This window comes from Schistocerca piceifrons, chromosome 1, assembly GCF_021461385.2.
Source record: "Schistocerca piceifrons isolate TAMUIC-IGC-003096 chromosome 1, iqSchPice1.1, whole genome shotgun sequence".
NCBI classification, from domain to species: Eukaryota; Metazoa; Arthropoda; class Insecta; order Orthoptera; family Acrididae; genus Schistocerca; species Schistocerca piceifrons.
The window spans coordinates 212580237-212601000 of record NC_060138.1 but is presented as its reverse complement, the minus strand read 5'-3'; the positions used below and the strand labels follow the sequence as shown (position 1 = coordinate 212601000).

General features: G+C 39.9%; 1 protein-coding gene across 4 annotated transcripts in view; it reads right to left on the bottom strand.

The window, feature by feature from the left end:
- LOC124712068 (atlastin) overlaps positions 1–20320 on the bottom strand; it is a 160507-nt gene extending 140187 nt beyond the window's left edge. Inside the window, exons 1-2 of one of the 4 annotated variants that reach the window (XM_047242380.1) lie at positions 11873–12253; positions 11563–11836 (exon numbers count right to left, since the gene is read on the bottom strand). In XM_047242380.1, the coding sequence (XP_047098336.1) occupies positions 11563–11836; positions 11873–12196 (598 nt within the window). In that variant the 5' untranslated portion in view covers positions 12197–12253. Of the gene's footprint in view, positions 1–11562; positions 12254–20103 lie in introns of those variants that run through there. The other 3 variants (XM_047242373.1, XM_047242387.1, XM_047242366.1) reach the window with 3 other exon arrangements.
- Positions 20321–20764: the final 444 nt, after the last annotated feature.

The following is a 20764-nucleotide window of genomic DNA, read 5'->3' as shown; positions in this document are numbered from 1 at the left end:
AAATAAAAACAATGAGAGAGAGTGTAAAAAATTGTTGTAAAGAAATTGAATCATGGTATTTAAAGAAATCTTTCATTAAAATGACACGTTCCACATCATTACGAAATGTCGTATTCATGATCTATGGAACAAGAGTTAATCTAATCTAATCTAATCTAATCTAATCACATCATATTGATGATTAGCCATGAAGAGTCATGAATTACCGAAATTTTGGCCCATACCAGTAACCAAATCTAAACTTGAAAATAAAAGACGACAATTTTTGTAATAAACCGTGACTCCTATCAAGACCCTTTCGTCCCTGTTATCTAACCACGAAAGATGTCTGATATACCTCCATTCTGAAGTAACAAAGTGTGCGTGCATTTAAAGATGAAGTGCATGATGTGAAGTTCTGTGACGGAGATACGAACCCAACACGTAATCCGATTGTTAACTAAGAAAAATCAAATGTTACGTATCGGTTTTTCTTACGAGCCGCTAGGTGTCTGAATCTAAAATAAGGATACAAACTTTTGTGCCTAAGCGACAATCGAACTGCACACCTACCGTGCATCCACGAATATAGCTTAAGTATCAGTTGCTTACTCATGAACAGTAAGATGTGTGCGTGTTTGACCAGAAATAACGACACCTGTTGCGATTGTTGGAAACACATGAACAGACATTGAAATTGCGCGTTAATTTTCACTAGCAGGTGGGTGTGCACTTGATAAAGCTAGAAATGAAATTATGAATATTTTTGTACTGGATCAGGTTTCAGACCCACATACTTACCTTTGGAGGAGACCTAGAGAAGATTGCAGTCTTGGGAAAAGGAACGAAATGACTGAACTATACTGTTCCGAGAGATTCAGATCCTCGAAAGAGGAGATACGAGTTCGAATCACAGTCCAGCACCAAATTTTTAGACGTCTCTAGTTCAATCAAGTACAAGTAAAATAAGAGCCCTGTCCCTTTAAATGGCTATCGGTTCATCAAATAAAATAAAATTTTCTAATGTAAGTAAGCTTACTGGCGACTGTATTTCTGTTTACCATGACTTCCGCTGTGTCATTTCCCAACGTAAACCGGCTCTGCCCAGTTGGTAATGAAGGAACATGATGTTTAATGCGGATTCTGGATTATAACGTCTTTCTCTTGAGCTTACCACAGGTAAAATAAATCTGTTTGTGCCTCTTAAAAGTAAATGCCTGAACCCACACATTGCACCTGTGATAGCTCGTTCCACCATACCATTGTGGCCACATTACCCAGCCCCAAGAGTGTGCTGTAACGGATGATGTGCTTAGCTTACAAAATTAGTCACGGTGGAAAAAATGCGAGTCTATTAAATGGTCAAGTAGAAGCAAGCTTCTGACGCAGAGATTATGCTATTCTCATGTCAGCAGGATGTAAAGACTCTTCTAGGCATCATAGGCTGGATGTGAAGCCATTTTGATTTTTCACAAATTCAGCAAATTTCTTAGTTCGAGAAAATCCACTGTGAAGTGTGAAGTTCACATCATGCACTTCATCTTTAAATGCACGCACACTTTGTTACTTCAGAATGGAGGTATATCAGACATCTTTCGTGGTTAGATAACAGGGACGAAAGGGTCTTGATAGGAGTCACGGTTTATTACAAAAATTGTCGTCTTTTATTTTCAAGTTTAGATTTGGTTACTGGTATGGGCCAAAATTTCGGTAATTCATGACTCTTCATGGCTAATCATCAATATGATGTGATTAGATTAGATTAGATTAACTCTTGTTCCATAGATCATGAATACGACATTTCGTAATGATGTGGAACGTGTCATTTTAATGAAAGATTTCTTTAAATACCATGATTCAATTTCTTTACAACAATTTTTTACACTCTCTCTCATTGCTTTTTATTTATCTCTCTCTCTCTCTCTCTCTCTCCTTCTCTCTCTCTCACAAACACACACACACACACACACACACACACACACACACACACACACACACACATTCTTTTTTATTTTTATTTGTATGTTGTGCTCGATTATCGGCGAGGCACGAAAAGGCCTGTGAATGACTTTCTTAGTTTTGAGTACACTTACGAAAGAAATATAACAACAACAATGAGAGTTACTGATTTATGATGCTCAGTTTGCAGTCAGTTCTGAGTATTATTAGTAACTACGCTCCAGTCCCTAAACCTAGTTACAGAAAGCGAATCAGACGCATTACGTATTCCAGGCCGTAGCAGCCGCGACTTGGAGACACCAGCTATGGTCACTTCCCAGACCGCTGTAGGATCACATCGGTTCGTCTTCTTCCTGCTGGTACTGTAACTGAGATTTGACAACAAGGCAACGTATGTTTGGCAACTCTGTGATCGACGAGTTACTTCCTGGTGTGCACGGAATTAAGCCTCAAAGTTCACTTGATTTTACCTGTCATTTCCATTGAATAATCTGAGTTATTATCGCTTGAAGGGTAACAAAAGATTGAAAATTTACGGTTTTCAGCCCAGGAAAGTCGTTGCAGGTGGAAACCGCAACTAATCTCGACCTTCAAATAGCGGTTTACGAATTCGATTTCCTATTGCCCTCGCAATAGGAAGCTCAGACCCATACCTCCTCGCCAGCTCTGTGGTAACGTGCTGACCTGTGAAAAAGCGTCTGTTACGGTTCGCAGTTCCAGTCTCACTGACTGTAACGTTTTTATCCCTTCTGTGAAAGAGCTACAAGCAGTCAGATCAAACATCAATAAGGAAATCGCAAGAAAATGCTTTCAGCTCATAGTGCAATGTTGAAAAACTTACAATGCTGCACAACAGGTAAGGCCTCTTTCCGCTGCTGCCAAGCGAATTTTGGGTTTCTAGGAATACATAACTATATTTATGAATTGCCACATTTGCATACCTCTTGAGTATGACACGGCATACCAATTAAACACAGACCCAATCAAACTCTAAGTGAGTAGTATGTTACTAATTCGTGTCGATAGAGGCATGCTTGTGTACAGATACTTTCGTCGTAAGGTTATCATGGTTAGTTTTATTTCATTTCTTATAATACAGTGCACAATTTTCGTAAGGTTTCCTTTAGTGTTGTTAAAACAATAGTAAACATGAGAGAGAAATTAATCATCAACGATATATGCGAATTCTCTGATGTTACCTATGACAGTCTGACAAAGCACATGCAGTTTATGGATTACATGCATGTAGAAAACTTGTTCTGAGTTAAAGCTGTCAGACAAAGTTTGAAGAAGAATAAAATATCACTACCACACGACGGCTAATGTAGAAAATACTTTTCTGACATATTATGGCACGATGCGCTCTCCCTGCACATCTTCGAGATGCATCTGCTGCCTGCTGTCTATTAAACCTGAATAGAACAAAATGTCACAGTAGTTAGCCCTTTTTCCACATGCGACTAGTTTGGGTTGAGAAGTGAAGGGAATTATGTTCAAAGTTCCATTAGATTGATACCTTCAGCAGAGAGCAGAATTGCGTTTTAAAAAATGTAGCACTGAATGTATTCGAACTCGCGACATCTTATCTATGCTACAAGCTGACACGTAGCTACATAAGCTCCAGAGCTCGGCAACTATTCCTCCAGAACTTTTGGATTCCACAGCACTGTGAGATTATGCATATGGCCAGGTCTTGACTTCTGAGAGACAAACAGTTACAGCTTTTCTTTTGGACTGAACGACGTTTTCTAGTAACAGATAGCGCAATAGAATAGCTCAAGTGGAAAGGAACACTTCCTATTTAAACTTCTGCATCCTACACTGTTGGCAGTTGTGTGTAGGTGGCAGTTATGTGATTTTATTTCTGTGATTACAAAATAGTCGAATGTATGCACTGGGTAGCCGAGGCAGCTAGTTCATGGTGATTCGGTCAACCAAGTAAATGAATTTACTGAACATGCTGCAAATTACTACAGGGAGCCTGTGTGTCAGAATTCTCATCCAGTGTGGCGCAACTGCGTTACGATAGAAAAATGACTCGCAGAGAAGAGGATTTCGTGGTCTGTTGGACGGATGGTAGGTTGTTATACCTATGGTCTGGGTTCGATTCCCACTTCCGTCAATGATTTTAGATAGGGAGAGACAGATTCCATTCTCTCCTGGCTACACCAAGTGAAGGAGATATAATGGCTGCGTGGTCTGAAAATTCACATTAAAGATGATATTCCTTCTTTACCACGTAGACGGTAGGTTGAACCACAATAAAGTCTGGAGTGGCGACATGTAGAAACTCTATCACCAGTAACCTTTCTTATACTAGTTATTTATTTCAAGTGACGACACAAACGCTATGTATGGTCACAGGACACTTATTCCATCTTTTATTTGAGCTTCTGTATGTCGATAAAATTGGTTCTAAACTGGGAATGCCCTTAACGCGGAATTTGATCCCTTCGTGGCAATACAGCTCGGCTACAATTTGTTGTTTGTTCAAAACTGCAGATTCCTCAACACCTTCACATATTACGCGTGAATGGGATCGAATCCTGGCCCGGCACTAAAGATTTAATTATGTATTATCAAGCTCTATCAGGAGAACACCTATCTGCTGGTGGATAATAATTTTGATTTTTAATGTATTTTCATTCGTTGTCAACACTAACGATATCTGACGCTTTTAACTCCCAGTGAGACACAGAACTATTTGCGAGATGACTGTAAGTTCAAGATGCTATTCTGAGTAGCTGGTGGAGAAAAATTCGGTAGCTGACGTCTCTTTGTGTGTAGTCAACAACGATATGTGTGGGGCTCTATTCCCAGTGAGCGCTGAACTCTTCGTCATATTATTTCAGTTCGTCGTGTCATTTAATGTTCATACATATTCTCAACTAGCTGCTCGTGAATAACTTTAATTTTTAATGTCATTTTGTGTTAAATAGTTCAAATGGTTCAAATGGCTCTGAGCACTATGGGACTTAACTTCTAAGGTCATCAGTCCCCTAGAACTTAGAACTACTTAAACCTAACTAACCTAAGGACATCACTCACATCCATGCCCGAGGCAGGATTCGAACCTGCGACCGTAGCGGTCACGCGGTTCCAGACTGAAGCACCTAGAACCGCACGGCCACACCGGCCGGCCCCCACCATCTGGTATCAATGCATTACCCTATCATCCATTATATATAATCATTTTCATAGTACACTTGATATTATAGATGAGTAGGACACAAGACAGGACATAGATAATGTCCGTTTGACGTCAACAGTGTTTAACATTTTACTTTTTTTGAATAGGACAATGTTCCTCCCCAATAATTTTTAGATTAGTTACAATAAGCTTACGCTGCAAGAGAATTCGCTTGTATTTTTCAATATGTGGTCTGTTGCCGGTTTGAAGGCCTTCCATAACATCGGCAACGTAGTGCAACTCCACCGAGGGCTGTCTGGAGTAGGGTGGAGATAGCAATGTGAAAGTTGCGAGCTGTCGAAGACGATCTTCATATTCCTTATGCGATTAGGACATCGTATACTCTTGACGACGTTTAGCACCTGTGCAGTCAGTCACCCAATTTCAGAATTCATTTTGAGTAATCCTGCTAAATTCCCAAAATATTGTCTTTTTATATTGATGAGTAATATGGATAGTCGTCACGTTCATGTGCCGTCTACAACGCAAATTTAATGTTACTATCCTAGGAACTAACCTGCAATACGTTTTGTATTTCATAATCGGAACTATCTGCATTAACCGTCATCAGAGCAATGTCAGGGAACAGAATGCAGCAGTGCCTTGCTACCTACTTGAGGACCTGCTTGAGTCGTGTTCTAAGGAAAGGGTAGTTGCTGGTTCACATTATATTACACTAGCGAGAAGTACCGACTTTTCCTTTTCTCTGCAAACATCCAGAACTAAATTCAGTAACTAAATGCTAAGAATACATTTGCATTGTGCCAACTCAAAGATCAATAGATATGGATATAGATATAGATACAGATTTTTAAACTTGAAGCCATTCTCGTTCTGCGTTGGAATAAACATCATTCATTATTTGCTTGTTCTTGTTACGATTGTTATTGTCATTCTCTCACTCGCAAGAGTTTTCGCATTCCTATTTGGTATCGATGCACATGAAGAGTGGCTATGAAAGAAGGGAATACTCAATGTTACGTCATGCAGAATACACTCATTTACTTCGGCTCCTCGTGATCTACGCTACAGGAGAAGTGAGATACATAAAGTTGACAGTGTGAGGACAGACCTGGTAGCACAACTGTGCAACTACACATTGTTACCAGATAAAATGGTGCTGCGGAATCGAATGTGTAGTACGGACTTTGCCACAGTAGCAGACAGCTGGTAATTTAGGACCATGACCGTGGATTACACTTTGGTCAGTGCTGGTTAGAGTGCTGCAACTGTAAATGGAAGGCTTTGTTTGATAGTCTTATGCTGATGCTGTCTGAATAAATTATGCCATTGGATACAAAGCGGTTTAGTTTTGAGACCTAACCCACGAGGGGAGAAGGCACAGTGGTCTGCTTCAGGGATTCCAAGCAATAAAACACAAAAAACAACCCAGGAAGGGAGACATGCATTTGGAATCTGTTCATCGTTACGGGGTCAAACAAGAGGGTAACATTACTGAAACAATGATCGGGCTACTTAGTATATAATAGAGCATACAGATTTCAAGGAGGAAACGTATGAAGACGCAGACTTCCTCGTTATCAATATGTGCGGCATATCTTTCGTGTTAACGAAAGTAAATTCCCGCTTTACCTCTTCTTACGTGTCAAATGAAATGAATGCCATGAGGAATAGAATATTTGTTGACTGCGTCTCTTCTTGCTTCCATCCTTCCCTAATCCGAGCTTGTGCTCCGTCTCTAATGACATCGTTGGCGACGGGACTTTAAAACAGTAATCTCCACCTCCTCTGTTCGTGTGTTTAAGGTTGCGTTTTGAGGCTCAGGCAACATCGCAGTGACTATATTCCGCCTCTGGCAGCCAGTGTGTCGTTAGCTCAGAGGTTCCCTTGTGCGTTGCAGTGCTTGTACTATAAGACATAGCAGTTCGAAGCACGGTAGAAGCCGCTGACTGCAACCTTTTATTTTCCATTTTAATTAATGGAGTTGCAAACTGCTAGTAAAAATTTCTTATGCGAAATCTGAAGAATGCCTTTAAACATCAATCTTCGTCCGATTTCGACTTAGTAAATTAAGTTAATATCATGGATTTCTGCTTTACAAATTCCAAGGTGCTTCACTGTAAAATAGACCCTGAAAAGATTCAAACCGACTGTCAACGATATAAATTTGAGCTTTGTTCGTCGTATAGGTCTCACATGTCAGAAGGTTGTTTATGAAGTGCACATGTTCATTAATATAGTTCCCTTCTTCTAAATTTTTGCAATAGCATTTAACTGTAGACGTTTTCTAACACCGGCGTTAGCAATTCCTTTCCGTTCTCTGAAACCTTCAAAACGACAAATTTTTCTGGCTTAAATCTGATGACCTTAACTATCACTTCCGATCAACAATAAATACTTCATGAACTCCAAATGTGCAGTGTTCCTGCACTGCTACAGAGCATGCATTGCAAGGTATTCACACAGTTTATCGCATAGACTTACCATAAGGAATGAAACATGAACTGTAATACACTTTACACCACAGACGCTCACTCTGGCTTGACGAAAACATCCAAACATTGACCAAAAGTTGCACAAATAATTGAGTTTGAAAGGAAAAGAAACGAGGTATGAAGCATTTATAAATTCATCGAATGTAGTGAGGTGGTTTCATTTCGTCCCAGTCTATAAAATTAATTTCGGGCCATGCTCAGCTCTTGCCGATTAATGTAATATAATACGCGCGTACTAATCAGGTCGTCTGTCTCCGTTGCTTTTGAGCGTGAATGGAAATTGTAGAAATTTTCTGTGGAGCAACATTTAATAATAAAGCGTTTTAAATCATCAAAAGCGATGAGCGGTAGCAGGCGCTTTCGATAAAGAACGGGGGAGTGCAGCGCCGCTGCTGTCGCCACGGCCGCTGCCAGTAGCCAGCAAATGGATCCCGGAGCTTTGCCGCATACGGCGTCCAGAGGAGGACAGTCTGCAGGAAATCTGCCGCAAAATCGTTACTGGATAAAATTTTGATATCGGTGTGTCACAAAGCGAAATAGATTGAATCTGCGCTACCATTACATTCACGTCTTCAGCATTCAGACAGAAGAGGCTATAAAAATATTTTATGCCAGCTGCTCTTGATCCACTGACTTTATGAACAGAAACAACGCACGCTATCGCTAGACCACAGGCGTAACCAGCCTAGAGTTTCTCTATCGTGGGACAAGTTTTCCTCCAGGAAGTGCCGCAGTCTACAGTGTTGCCAGATTGTGCAGATAACCGGACTTAGAGAATTAGCGAGTTGGCCAGTTTTTTTGTCCCATGTCGCGATCGGCGCGGACTTGGCCTCTGAAGCGGCCGGCCGCCGGTCAAGTTTTATGTCAAAGAGTGTACACAATCACTGCAACAGTACCATATTCGTGACTTTGGACAGCAAGATACTGCACTCACTTTCATTCTTACGTTTGGTGTAAGGTAGAAAGAATACGTATGCTAAAAATGTCACTAAATATTAGTTTAATCGTTTACAATGTTCAGTGTTAACTTGACTGAACATATTTGTGAAAAATAAGAGCAAAAATTTAGAAAATAATCACGTGAGATGTGCATGCGTAAGTAGGTCAGACTCGCCAGTAGTTACACTTCCGTGGGTTGAACCGATCAGGTGGCTAATCAAGCCCTCAAAATCGTCATTCATTCAAGTAATAGTTCATCCAACTAAATTCGGCTGTACACCCGAAAACATACTTTCTGACGATAACGCAGAGGATAACTCATGACAGCATCGCTTTCGGGAGAACAAACAATCCCAGACACCACAATCAACATACCAGACTGTGCTAGGTAGCTGTATCTCTCAGTTCTACTCTACTGAAAAGCCTCTGTGGTTTCTGACACTTGTGAACAATGTCTTCTACCAAATGGGTTCTCGACAACATCTGCAAAACTATTGATGTATTAACGAGGCACACCTGCAAGTACAAGAGAGCCATCTTCTCGAATCCCACAGACTCAGTGGTATTCCAACTGTGGACTACTTGCTCTCCATCCGTACACCTCTAAACTTTACGAAACAAACGAACCACGTGGAAAGGAGGCTCCACAGCGACGGTAAAAATTTCAATTAGCATCGTTTTGGACTGGAGTTAATATCTCTTATAACTTTCGCTCCACATTGTACGAAATGCCAATTTTGCAATATAGGAGAAACAGCTGCTGCAATTTTTGGTAGATAACGAGTTTGAATTTGCTGTGAACGCTACATCCAACAGCAATTATCCCGTAATCCTACATACAACAACAATTACAATTTTTACAGAAAGTCACGTTTATTTACCACTGAGAGCTACTGATAGAACAAACCTTTATTTTGTACTAGTTTAGACTGAACACATCATGCAATATAAAATAGTGGCAGCAGCGTATATGGCATAGCTCTTACTATGGCGTCAATAGTGAATATAAAATTGTAAAAAATCGTTTGCGTCACTGTCAGTAAAGGTAAAATGAATTTTTACAATTAGGTAATCTTCGTCACTGTCCATTTCTTTCTTCCTTCCTTCCTTCTGCTCTGTGTAATTCACTCTGCATACTGCATAGAGTAGATAGTTATAGACAAATATTACTTTCTATACATTTTACCCTTGAAGACAGTGACGCAAGATGACTGACGCTGTAGTAGCTGTTATAACAATTTTATGTCGCCTAATGATAGTTTCAATCTAAATTGGTAGCTGCTGTGTGAACAGCTATTGGTGGTAAATAAATAAAATTTTCTTTAAATATTTACGACCTTTGGTGCACCATCTGCACGACGTACTAACAATTTCGACAACTCAGCTTTGGGATGTTCTTGGTATCTTCTGACAGAAGTTTTATTTAAGGTACTGAACCGTATATTCTTGTTCCCGATGTTAAGCTTGTTGCGCGTTTCACACCACCACACAAAGCTACGACTGGCATATAGAAAGTATCCAAGGTCGATTCTATTATCAGGCAAGGCTAAGCGACCGGTTAAAGTGGCAACATTTTAGGGGCGGCAAAAATTAATTTCAAATTAAACAGCGAGTAAATTGATCAAACGAGAAGCATAAATGAAAATGAGAAAAAATTTAAACACTGAATTGTTTTCAAACCATATGGAACAGTTATATTTAGTAAGTCTTTATTTAGTCTGACGAAGATAAACCCACTGCCTCTAGCTTCCTAAACACTAAAGCACCCGCAACTGGGTATGAAACGAAAACAAACATGACGATTCATCTGTGTCGAACGCTGGTGCGGGGCACGTGCGCTGGCTTGTCGAAGATTGGCAAAGCATAAAAGAAGACTTATGTACTAGCATTCAGAGAATTACTTCTGATATTTTCTAAATGTTACTATTAGGGGCCAACACAAAAACAAAGCTACATTTTTATTTCGTACTGAAATTTCAGTGTGATTCTGTACAAAGGAAAAAAAACATGAAGCCAAAAATGTATTGTACAGAAGAAGGGATATTCTGTTTCGTAACTTTGAAGAAACAATTTAACAAAAAACTTAATTTTTTCCTTAGGGTTTAAACGACCACTGTGAGCAACTCAATGGACTACAAGCAGTCGCCCGTCTCTAATTTAGGGGCTACTGACTTCAGGGAAGGGATCGAGCCAATGCCTTTAGATAAACATCCATGCCTCGCAGGGAATCGAACCCGGACCCATCTTTGACGAATGATCAGAAAATCGCTCAGACCACTGCGCCGCCGGGACTGCTAGTAAAAGTTTTAGAACTCTCAACAGAAAATGCAAGCGTTGCGTCATTTATTTATTTAATCGCAAGAAAGTTTATGCTGAAAAAGAGTAGATTTATTCCTCATTCTAAACATATTTCAATTGCAACAGATAACGAAACAACACTGAGTATCCAGATGATCTAGTTTCATACTTTGACATGTCTCCCCACAGTATAGCATAATTTCTAAATCCAAGCAAAAATTCATTAGCGCCAGAAAATAGTTCCACACCTTTACTAGTCCACTTTCCTATAATAAAATGAAATAAGTAAGTGATGCCAAATTTGGCTACGCTGGTGTATTCAGTTGAGTTCCGATTTAAAATCTTCAGCACATTCTTTCAACTTCAGTTATTTTGGGAAATTTGAAAACTGAACAAAAAATAAACTGAGGACACTTGTTGTCACCAATCAATTTTAAAGGAAATGAGGACAAAGCTTGAAAACTGAGGGATACTCGAAGAAAAAGAGGACGTTTTGTCACCTTAGTTTAGTGATTAAAAGTGTAATACGAAATTTACATTCTTGTGCCGTTGGATGCCGGTGGTGGAGAGAAGGAGACCGAGAAGACTAGACCAATGGTATTGAAAAAGAGGGGGTGTATTTTATCAGTTCTCGCCTAAGGCAGTGAAACACCCAGCAACGTTCCTGAAAGTATCACAAGTGTCGGCATTACGTATGACCATGCATGTCCTTTCTGATGAGCAACGGAGTGATATGCTTGCCTGATGCTTGCTGAGTAGATGACCGCTGGGCAGGTAATCGTTGAGTAGACACTTTCTCAACTGCTGGATGTGCAGCAGGCACTGTTTCTTGCTGGGCAGGCACAGGTACTTGCTGAGTAGGCACTTGCTGCGCATGAACAGGTGCTTGCTGAGCATATATTCGTGGGGCAGGCACAGGTACTTGCTTAACGGGCAGAGCTCCTTTCTGAGCAGATACCTGCTCGGTATCCACAGGAACTTGTTGAGCAGGTACTGGATCGGCAGGCGCAGATACTTGCTGGGTAGCCACAGGAGTTTGCTGAGCAGGTACTTGCTGGGTAGCCACAGGAGCTTGCTGAGCAGGTACTTGCTGGGTAGCCACAGGAGTTTGCTGAGCAGGTACTTGCTGGGTAGCCACAGGAGCTTGCTGAGAAGGTACCTGCTGGGTAGCCACAGGAGCTTGCTGAGCAGGTACCTGCTGGGTAGCCACAGGAGCTTGCTGAGCAGGTACCTGCTGGGTAGCCACAGGAGCTTGCTGAGCAGGTACCTGCTGGGCAGGGGTCACTTGCCGACCCGAACTCTGCCGTCTGGCCGGTCGGCGAGGCCCGCTGCGCCCCGGTGTCGGGGATTCGTTACTACGCCTGTCACCCGTCATTGCTTAACTTGCAAGCAGGTTCGCAACGCTAGCCAGCACTTGCGCTGTGCTGGAGCCCACGCTGCACACTACAGACAGCGCGCCGCAGAGGCCGTCGCCGCAGCGCACCACGCGATATTTTAGGCTCACGAAAACTTTGCCAAGGTTTCATTTTATTCTGCGTATCCGGCTCTCCCTAGAGTCTGCAGGCTCCTGTCGTTGATGGGTTGGGCTTCTCCACATCTCTGCAACGCTTCGCCCGAGTATTGTTAAGGACACTACAACACGTTATACTCCTAACGACAACGATAACAATGTAATCACAGACGTTATACAACTCATTGCACGGTAATGAGATCGTGCGCAAGTGTACTGGCATACACGTACGAGGGGCATTTAATAAATAACGCACATTATTCTTATTTCTTGTACGTTTATTTTTTTTTCAATACCTCGTTATAGTCCTTCAATATAGTTCCCTGCTTCTCTATGACTGAGTCCCAACTTCTCGGAAGCTCTATTATTCCAATCAGGACACCACTTCTGCTCGTCTGTCGAATGGCTAGGGTAACGGCGGTAGAAAGCTCTTCCAGAGAAAGATAACGACGCTCACGCATAGGTTTTTCCAAATTCGTGACCAAGTCGAAGACTGGTGGACTCATGTCCGGGATGTAGGGAGAACGCGGCAACACTTCTCATCCGTATTCACGCAGTTTTTGGCCCACAACATTGCTGAAATGCGGGCGAGCATTGTCGTGGAGAACGAATGGCCCAGCCTCAAGCAACTGGGGTCGGGTTTTGTGCATTTTTCTGAGCAGGTTTATGCATGAAGTTAAGATAATACACAGCTGTGACACTTGTTCCACGCGGTACTCTGTAACGATGCTTCCTTAGTGATCATAAGCAAAAAAATTCATCATTTGCTTGAACTTTGAACAAAAGCGTCGAAATTATTTTGGACATGGAGAATCTGAAGCTCTTTACACATAGGACTGCGATTTCAACTCCGATTCAAAGCCTCTCTAAGTTAAGTTTCATCAGCATCGACAATTCGACACCAAGAATCCTTGACCTTCACGGTCGAATTGTTGTTTGAACAAGGTTGCAGAGTCCAGGGGTATCTGCTTCTCCAGCAGTGTGGGACTCCTATCGTAGAAATTTCTCTTCTTCAAATCATTTCTCTCAATACAGAATTCTGATGTTGGGGAAATTCCTGTGGCTTCAGAGAGTACTTCAAGTCAAACTGCCTAAAGATTCACACTTCATCTTTTTGGATTATCGTCTATATTCATACGACGACCACCACGAAATGGATAACTCAACGTGAAACTGTACCACGGTCCACTGCAAAATCACCACAAATGCATTGTGCATTTCTGTCGCGTTAAGTTCCGATCTTGATGTACGACATCTTGTCTTCCACTATCACAGTACCAGATACCCTTGCAGCCTCTATTTCTAATTGTCGCCAATTTTATGTGAAGAGTACACGTGCTTCTTCCTCAAGCTCCCAGCTATATCTGACGTAATTTTCGTTGTTGCATCAACAATCCACAGTAATATCAACCTATGCATTATTTATGAATATCCCTCGTATACCTTTTTGAAACTACTTATTAAATATAATTCGTCGGTATTCTTATAAAGACTGATTTAAATCGTTTATTTAGCCGTCTCGGCTGCACATTTTCATGATCTGACTACTTTTCATATCTATATGAACTAATAAAATACTGCTAGTCAAAATTTTCTTATAGTTTTCCGCAATTTTATGCTAGTCATCGGCGGGATAACTGAGCAACGTTGGTAAGGGCCGTGCCACGTTAAAACCAGTTAGTCAGCGACTGATACGATTTTCACTATTGTTGCGGAATAATATTCTGGCGGCCGTGCCACGTTAAAACCAGTTAGTCAGCGACTGATACGATTTTCACTATTGTTGCGGAATAATATTCTGGCAGACAATTACAGGAAGTGAAAATTTCGGCGACTACTGTTCCCCTAAGTTCTGTGGGAGGGAAAAAAAAGCCCTAGAGCAACTAATTTGATGTCCTCTAGAGAACTAAAGAATCTCCAGCGCAGCAGATACACTTCTATAAAACTTTCACCATAAAAATAAACCTGATGTAAATATTGCACTATGTATCCCGCGTTTGCTGGAACCTCATTGGATTTCCGTATCAAGTGGGATTGGAGCCAAGCCGTCTCGACTACGATAATAAGTACGTTTTGTGCTGTGCGTTACGCCCACGTCGACTTAGCGATAATACGGGACAACAGCTTTACCGGCGCATTTAACTGACAGCACTGGCCTGTCAGCTGTTACAGCTAGCCTGCACTGATATGGCCAGCTGCAGTTCACACGTAAAAAGATACGAGCAGAGGAGCAATGCAGCTTCGAATGTCTTAATTTTCAAGCAGAATGAAATAATACACAGCAATCTCCCACAATATGGTCCTTAGACGACTAGACAAAAACACCAATACATATCGTTTTTAGCTAACATGGGCCTACTACTGTAATTAAAAACAAGAATGATGAAAATTCCTGACTTAATCATAGAGTAATTCTTTAACATGGGCCTACTACTGTAATTAAAACAAGAATGACGAAAATTCCTGACTTAATCATGGAGTAATTTTTTTCTGCGTAAGCTGTGTGCACCACAAGAGAGTACTGAAGGATTTCATGGAATAGTTAAATACTGAAACCACTAACGACACAATCTCTTAGCTCCTTCCTTGTCCGAATCTGAGAAATGCATTTCAGTTCTGAAAGTGTCACCTGCTGCTACGTTGATAACGAGCCTATCAACAACAGAATCCATGAAGCCAACCAGGTGCAGCATTCTCTCTTATTTCATGACGAGTCGTTCTATACCCTGCCAGCGTTCGGCAGTGACGTGTGAAAAAGCTACGTACGTTAGTTCCAGTACGTCTGGCAGCTTAACAGTCTTTTGATCTGTTCGATGCTGTGAAAATGATTGTTTTTCATGTTTCTTCTATATTTATCTACCTCTGTGGTATAAAAAGATGGACATAGTACAAATAAAGAGGATTTGTTTTTTCATTTTTCCCTTAAAAATTAAACTTATGTTTCTTCATTTAAACAACATACATACAAGCTTTGTGAGGTGATAAAATGATGGGCACACATACATATGCATCAACTGAGAATGGGTAAAATGCTGAGGAATGCTGTGTAACGTCTTGAATGAGCTCAAAATTTTTGGCCATCAGGAGAGTAGTTGCACCTTACGACTTGAGCTACGTACGTCCTTTCTGAATTTCTTTTGTTCTTGGTTTGGGCAATGATACCAAGAAAGGCAACTTACTGGAAAAAAAGAAGAAAGAAAGTCTCATAGTATAAGCTTTTTTTTTATCACATCACTAAGCAAAATGTCATGATCATTGACATCCTTTAGAAGAATAAAAACCACAAGAATATACTCAGACTGAAGTGTCACTGTCTTTCATTTAACTTTAGTTGGAAACATCAACACACTGAAATGCAGTACTACTTCTCCAACAACAAATCAGCAGTCTCTCATTAGTTTACCATCTAATTTCCGAAACGAAAACATTAGGTTTCAATGGTGTAATACTTACTTAGTCCTTAATCCTACTTTGTACAAATGCAAGAACACTTTATAAGTGTGCTTATTTTCCATTAATTCACTTTTTTTATTTGTAGCCTGTTACCCACAATACAAGTCCACCCTACGAAGAAACACCAGCAATATTTTAATGTCACTGAACTGGAAATGCAATAATCCAATGTAAAGCAGGGAAAGCCGCTGGTTTCAGTGCTGTCACAGCAGAACAATGAACTTCCGCATGGCCACAAAGGAATGGTTGATACAGCTTTTGAATGAGGCCCAATATTCCAAAACCATGACAGAAATAGCTATAGTGTAATGGCCTTTTTAAATCTCAGAACACAGTAGAAGTTATTCGAAAATATACTACTCAACTGACTGAATCACTCAGGCTGTTGACCAATAGTTCAACCCACAATGAACTGTCTTCAAAATAGGCATGAGTTCTGTTACACAGATCCTCCACCTAGCTCAACTTACTTAACATTTTTTTGAACACAGATGCATCACAGGCGTAAGCTTCATTGACCTTAGTACTGCATTTGATACTGTAACCATTCCATTATCTTACAAAAGGCATTTGTTCCCAATAAGGATCCAAAACTTAGCATGTAGATATCAACACTATTGCAGAATGGTAGGTTTCTTCTTGATTTTCAAGGGCAAAAATTCAACTGGAGGATTTAGAAAAAAATGGGCTGCCTCAAGCAATTGAATTGTGCTGGCTCTGTTGCTGTTTCATATGTATACAAGTGACCAGCCACTTCCTTACAACACATTTTATTCATGCAGATGAACTTGCCCTGGCCCCCTAACGTGAAACATTTGAACAGAGAGAACTTGTTCTTGATGGTGCTCCTATAAGTCTAACCACCTATAGCCCAGCCTCCCAAAAACTCTACTGTGTTAATAGTGGTAAACAGCGGTGATTGTACAATGGGCAATCACAAACGATAGCAGTGTCATTCTGCCACATCTGGCGGTAGTATCTGTCTCTGGTGTACTTTATTTTCATTTTAGTTAAGGCATGGTGAGGTTACTTAGCCACTACATTGTTCAATATGGGTGGTGTGAAGCACACATGACAAGTAATACATAGATAAGCTTAGTTTTCTCAGCATACACATTTTACTAGGGAGAAGAGAAGCAGTGGTCTGGTGTAGCGCTCACCCCAGCATTGCCAGTTCGCGGACAAGTAATGGTTGAAGCTTATGACACAAAACGCCACAAGACATTCACCGTCACTCTGTCTCTGCACCGCATGCATAACATAGCTGCCTTCTTATGCACACACCAGTTTAATGGTATGGTGAATCCAAAGACAAAAATAATTTGGCAAAATTCACAAATGAACTACAGTCCAATACCTATGAAGACCTATGTGGAAAACAATAGGAAAATACATTATTATCCCCACAACAGACATGGTAATGGCCCTCTATGAGATGGAGAGCCAACATTATGTACAGGGCTGTTGATGAGAAAACACTAAAAATAAGTAGTAGCTAGACAAAATGAAAGCCTATGCTGCACTCACAGATACCACTACGTAAATTCTACCTCAGTTAATACTTTGAGTGCCATGCCCATTATATTACATTATCTTCAATGTTGAAAAGAATTCCCTTCTAGTAATATTACCAAACAGTCTTAGCGAGGACTGCCACATTCTAAACATAACTGGTACGGTAGTCCTGACTACAATATTGTGTCTGTAATTTAAGCAAAACTGAAGACTACACTATACTACACGCATGGGGCTCCAAAGTGTTAAAAAAGCAAGGAATCTGGATGAAGTGGTGATAACTGGGGTAGCTACAAGACAAAACATGGAAAAGCATTCAGGTGCTTCAGCAATATGAAAAGATTGTAGTTATGTGGCACAAAAATTCTAACTGTTGCAGGTATTTCATAGGAGAAATAGTAATTATACCATACTGCCAACAATGAAGTTTTCCATCCCAAAAATATACACTTCCTAACGTATTTAGGAATGTAGCCCCACTACCATATTTTGCACACAATAATTACTTTTCATGTTTTCTAATTCATCAATTTTGCTGAGAGAAGAGAATCCCACTGTAGAAAATAGAAACAGTTTTATATCCCTTGAAAACCTTAATGTAAAACAAAAACACAAAAACACAAACACACACACACACACACACACACACACACACACACACTTTGTGGTATTTTTGTTATTCAACATCCTTCACAGTATCAGTATTTGTGGTGCTCACACAGATTTATTCATTCACATGTCACTAGAATGTGATGCCAGCAGGTGACTGGTATGCAATTTTTAAAAAAAAATAAAAATATATATATATAAAAAAATTGTAAGTTTACATTTTGCATTATTATGCGCACTGAAAGATTATCCAAATCACTATGACATGGATTAAAGCAGGTGGCTGACTTTGGTTTATTGGCAGAATAATGGAGAAGTGCAGTCAGTCTACAAAAGAGATTGCTTGCACATCACTTGTGTGATCCAGCCTAGAATAATAATGCTCAAATGTGTGGGACCCGTACCAGATAAGATTACCAGGGGATATTTAACGTATACACACAAGTCAGCATGAATGACCACAGGTTTGTTTAATCCATGGCAGAGTGTCACAGAGATACTGAACTGGCAGACTGCTGAAGACAGATGTAAACTATCCTGAGAACGTCTATTAACAAAGTTTCAAGAACCTGTTTTAAATGATGAATCTAGGGATGTAATACAACCCTCAATGTATCACTCGCACAGGGATTGTGAGAATAAGATTACAAAATTACTGTTCGCTCAGAAGCATTCAAACAATCATTCTTCCTGTGCTCCATATATGAATGGAACAGGAAGAAAGCCTAATAACTGGCAAAAGAAATCTCACGTTGTTTGCAGAGTACAGATGTAGACATGGCACAAAAGTTCCACCACACCAGAGATAGGATTGCTGTTCAATCAGAGTTACAAGAAAGTAGTACTGATGTTTCTAAGTCGTCACAACAGATAAAAAAAAGATCTTTACTTGGTGAACCATCTCCTTGAAACATACACGTCATCAAACGTATCGATTCACACAACTCTTCTTTAAACTTTTTCAGTTCAATACAACATGAGTATTAAAAATGATCAAGACGTAAGTAACAAATATTTCTCTCTTGTTTTATTGACAAGCACATAACAGATTACTGTCAATGAATGACACTTCAAAAAGTACTTCAACAATACTAGAATCATGTAGTTTTGTATCATTTAAATTTCAACAATCATCTCAAAATATTGCAACTACAACCATGAAATAGATCACAGATGATATATTGTAAAAGTAGCGAGTGTTTTAACTGCATTTCATTTGTCTATTATTACAATTAGCTGCCTGTCACTGAGCTAGGAAATATCCTAAATGACAACAGCATAACAGTTCTCAGAGAGCGGCAACCTCTTGAACATAGTTTGTTCATTTGTGACAAAGCCAATGGAAAAAAAATTATATATATATATATATATATATAAATATAAATATATAATGGCTAGACATGTCTGACTGTATCCTGTATTCACCTACACATTTCAAAAAACACGACGCAAGTTTAAAATATGTGATACATCCCATACGTATAAATTAGCTCAGCTTGAGTTTCATAATGTTTACATCAATATAATGGTGCATGAGAGCAACTAACCAGCAGCTCCCAGCGGAAATTTAAGCACACTAATTCATTACACACAGTGCTATATTCAGATTCTATTAACGTCTCGCACTGTCGTTGCCGTTATAAACACTAAATGCCTGAACAAGTGTGTATCCACAGCGTGTCCACAAACGTGACAGGAATATGCTAAACGGAGCGCGGTTTTGATCCAAAACACTATAAAAGCAAACAGTCTCTAACCCAAACATTTCTGTACACAAAGCAACATACGTTCACAAAACTTTTCCCGTATGGTGACAGATATTCTTAGGTTATAAACACCACCAACTGTGGCGAAAAATTGTTCAGTATTAGCATATCAGTTTAGAAAACATGAAACATAACCTACGTCTACTAGACAACACATAAACCTGATCACGTAAATTTTGTCAACTCGCATTTGTCCCAAAAATACGTGCACAGCATACCTACTACCATAAAATATGCACCAGTTACCAGTCGACATACTTGCCTAAGGAATCAATCGCTTCGTGGGTATTGTGCAAAATAACATAACATACAATATTGCTAATATGTATATGTCATTGGCAACAGTCAAGTTTAAAGTTTTTACCGATGCTCATTTCACACAAATAGCTTCCTTACAGTGACAGTACAAAAGGACACAACTGCACTTACCTTCATGCGATCTCTCCTTTGTATTTGAATGTTTACGTCCTTTACTGTCAGCCATACTGTTCTAATTCCAACGTCATATCCTTCCTCGGAGGCGGGAGTGGTAATTTGCGCGTTGTTCATACAAAATTGAGATATTCAGACATGATGGAAAACATGTAAATTCTGAGGTTACCTATATCTAGGTTTCAAGAACGTGTCCTTGAACTTTGCGTCTTTTGTTTCTTTCGTTGTCGTCGACTCCGTATCAAAAAGAAACTATTCGATATTACATGACGCTTATGTTTAATCACAATCTTGGCCGTTCAAAATAAACATATTAAGATCATCCACAGCGTTTTCAGATAAAATCACCCAAATAAAAAGGTCTTCTATGAAATCTGCTATCCATAGTATGTTATTCAGTGGTTATTAAATAATATCCCATACAATTTGGAGTTCGGTTTTACAATGTGCGCTCGCGGAGTCGTTACCCATATGGAGATTCGTAAGTAATATACGTGCAGTAATTTTCATCTCCAAAAGCTAATGCGAACCGTAACAATGCTGACAGGATTAAAACACTGCTTACTTGAAATAGATAATGACTAGGTTGGTACTGGAAAACATCCTTAAAATATGAGAGGTTCAAAAATATAAAGTACCATTCATTATTTCACTAAGA